The sequence below is a fragment of the Penaeus monodon genome, chromosome 31 (assembly GCF_015228065.2).
Source record: "Penaeus monodon isolate SGIC_2016 chromosome 31, NSTDA_Pmon_1, whole genome shotgun sequence".
Lineage (NCBI taxonomy): Eukaryota > Metazoa > Arthropoda > Malacostraca > Decapoda > Penaeidae > Penaeus > Penaeus monodon.
This window is the reverse complement of record NC_051416.1, coordinates 24,372,015-24,372,370: the sequence shown is the minus strand read 5'-3', so window position 1 is coordinate 24,372,370 and position 356 is coordinate 24,372,015. Positions and strand designations below refer to the sequence as shown.

Genomic DNA, 356 nt, shown 5'->3' with positions numbered 1-356 from the left:
CACATTGTAAATTCCTTTCCTTGGCCTTTCAGTTCCACGATGTATACACAAAAATCTGTAAGAAGCGAAATCTACCGGGAATAGATCAAAGTGAATTCCTATCACTATGCACATTGCTGGAGTCTCGCGGAATGCTTCAGGTTAAGAAAGCAAAAGAAATTCGCAGTTCAAAGGTATTTACTCAGTTGTGATTGATTTCTTTTATTTACCAGGTTCATGAAAATATTGTAAAATAAAAACGATTTTTTTCCCATAAAGAATATTTGCAGGAATTAAACATTATCTAATCTCAAATACAAGATGTATTGATAATGATATTGTGGGATCAGTATATTAGAGGTACTGTCATATGTATC

General features: G+C 32.9%; 1 protein-coding gene across 1 annotated transcript in view; it reads left to right on the top strand.

Moving 5' to 3' along the window:
- The window catches only part of LOC119593126 (cell division control protein 6 homolog), an 8,453-nt gene that overhangs the window by 7,225 nt on the left and 872 nt on the right, over positions 1 to 356 (top strand). Inside the window, 1 exon segment of the mRNA XM_037942091.1 lies at positions 33 to 173. Coding sequence (XP_037798019.1) covers positions 33 to 173 — 141 coding nt within the window.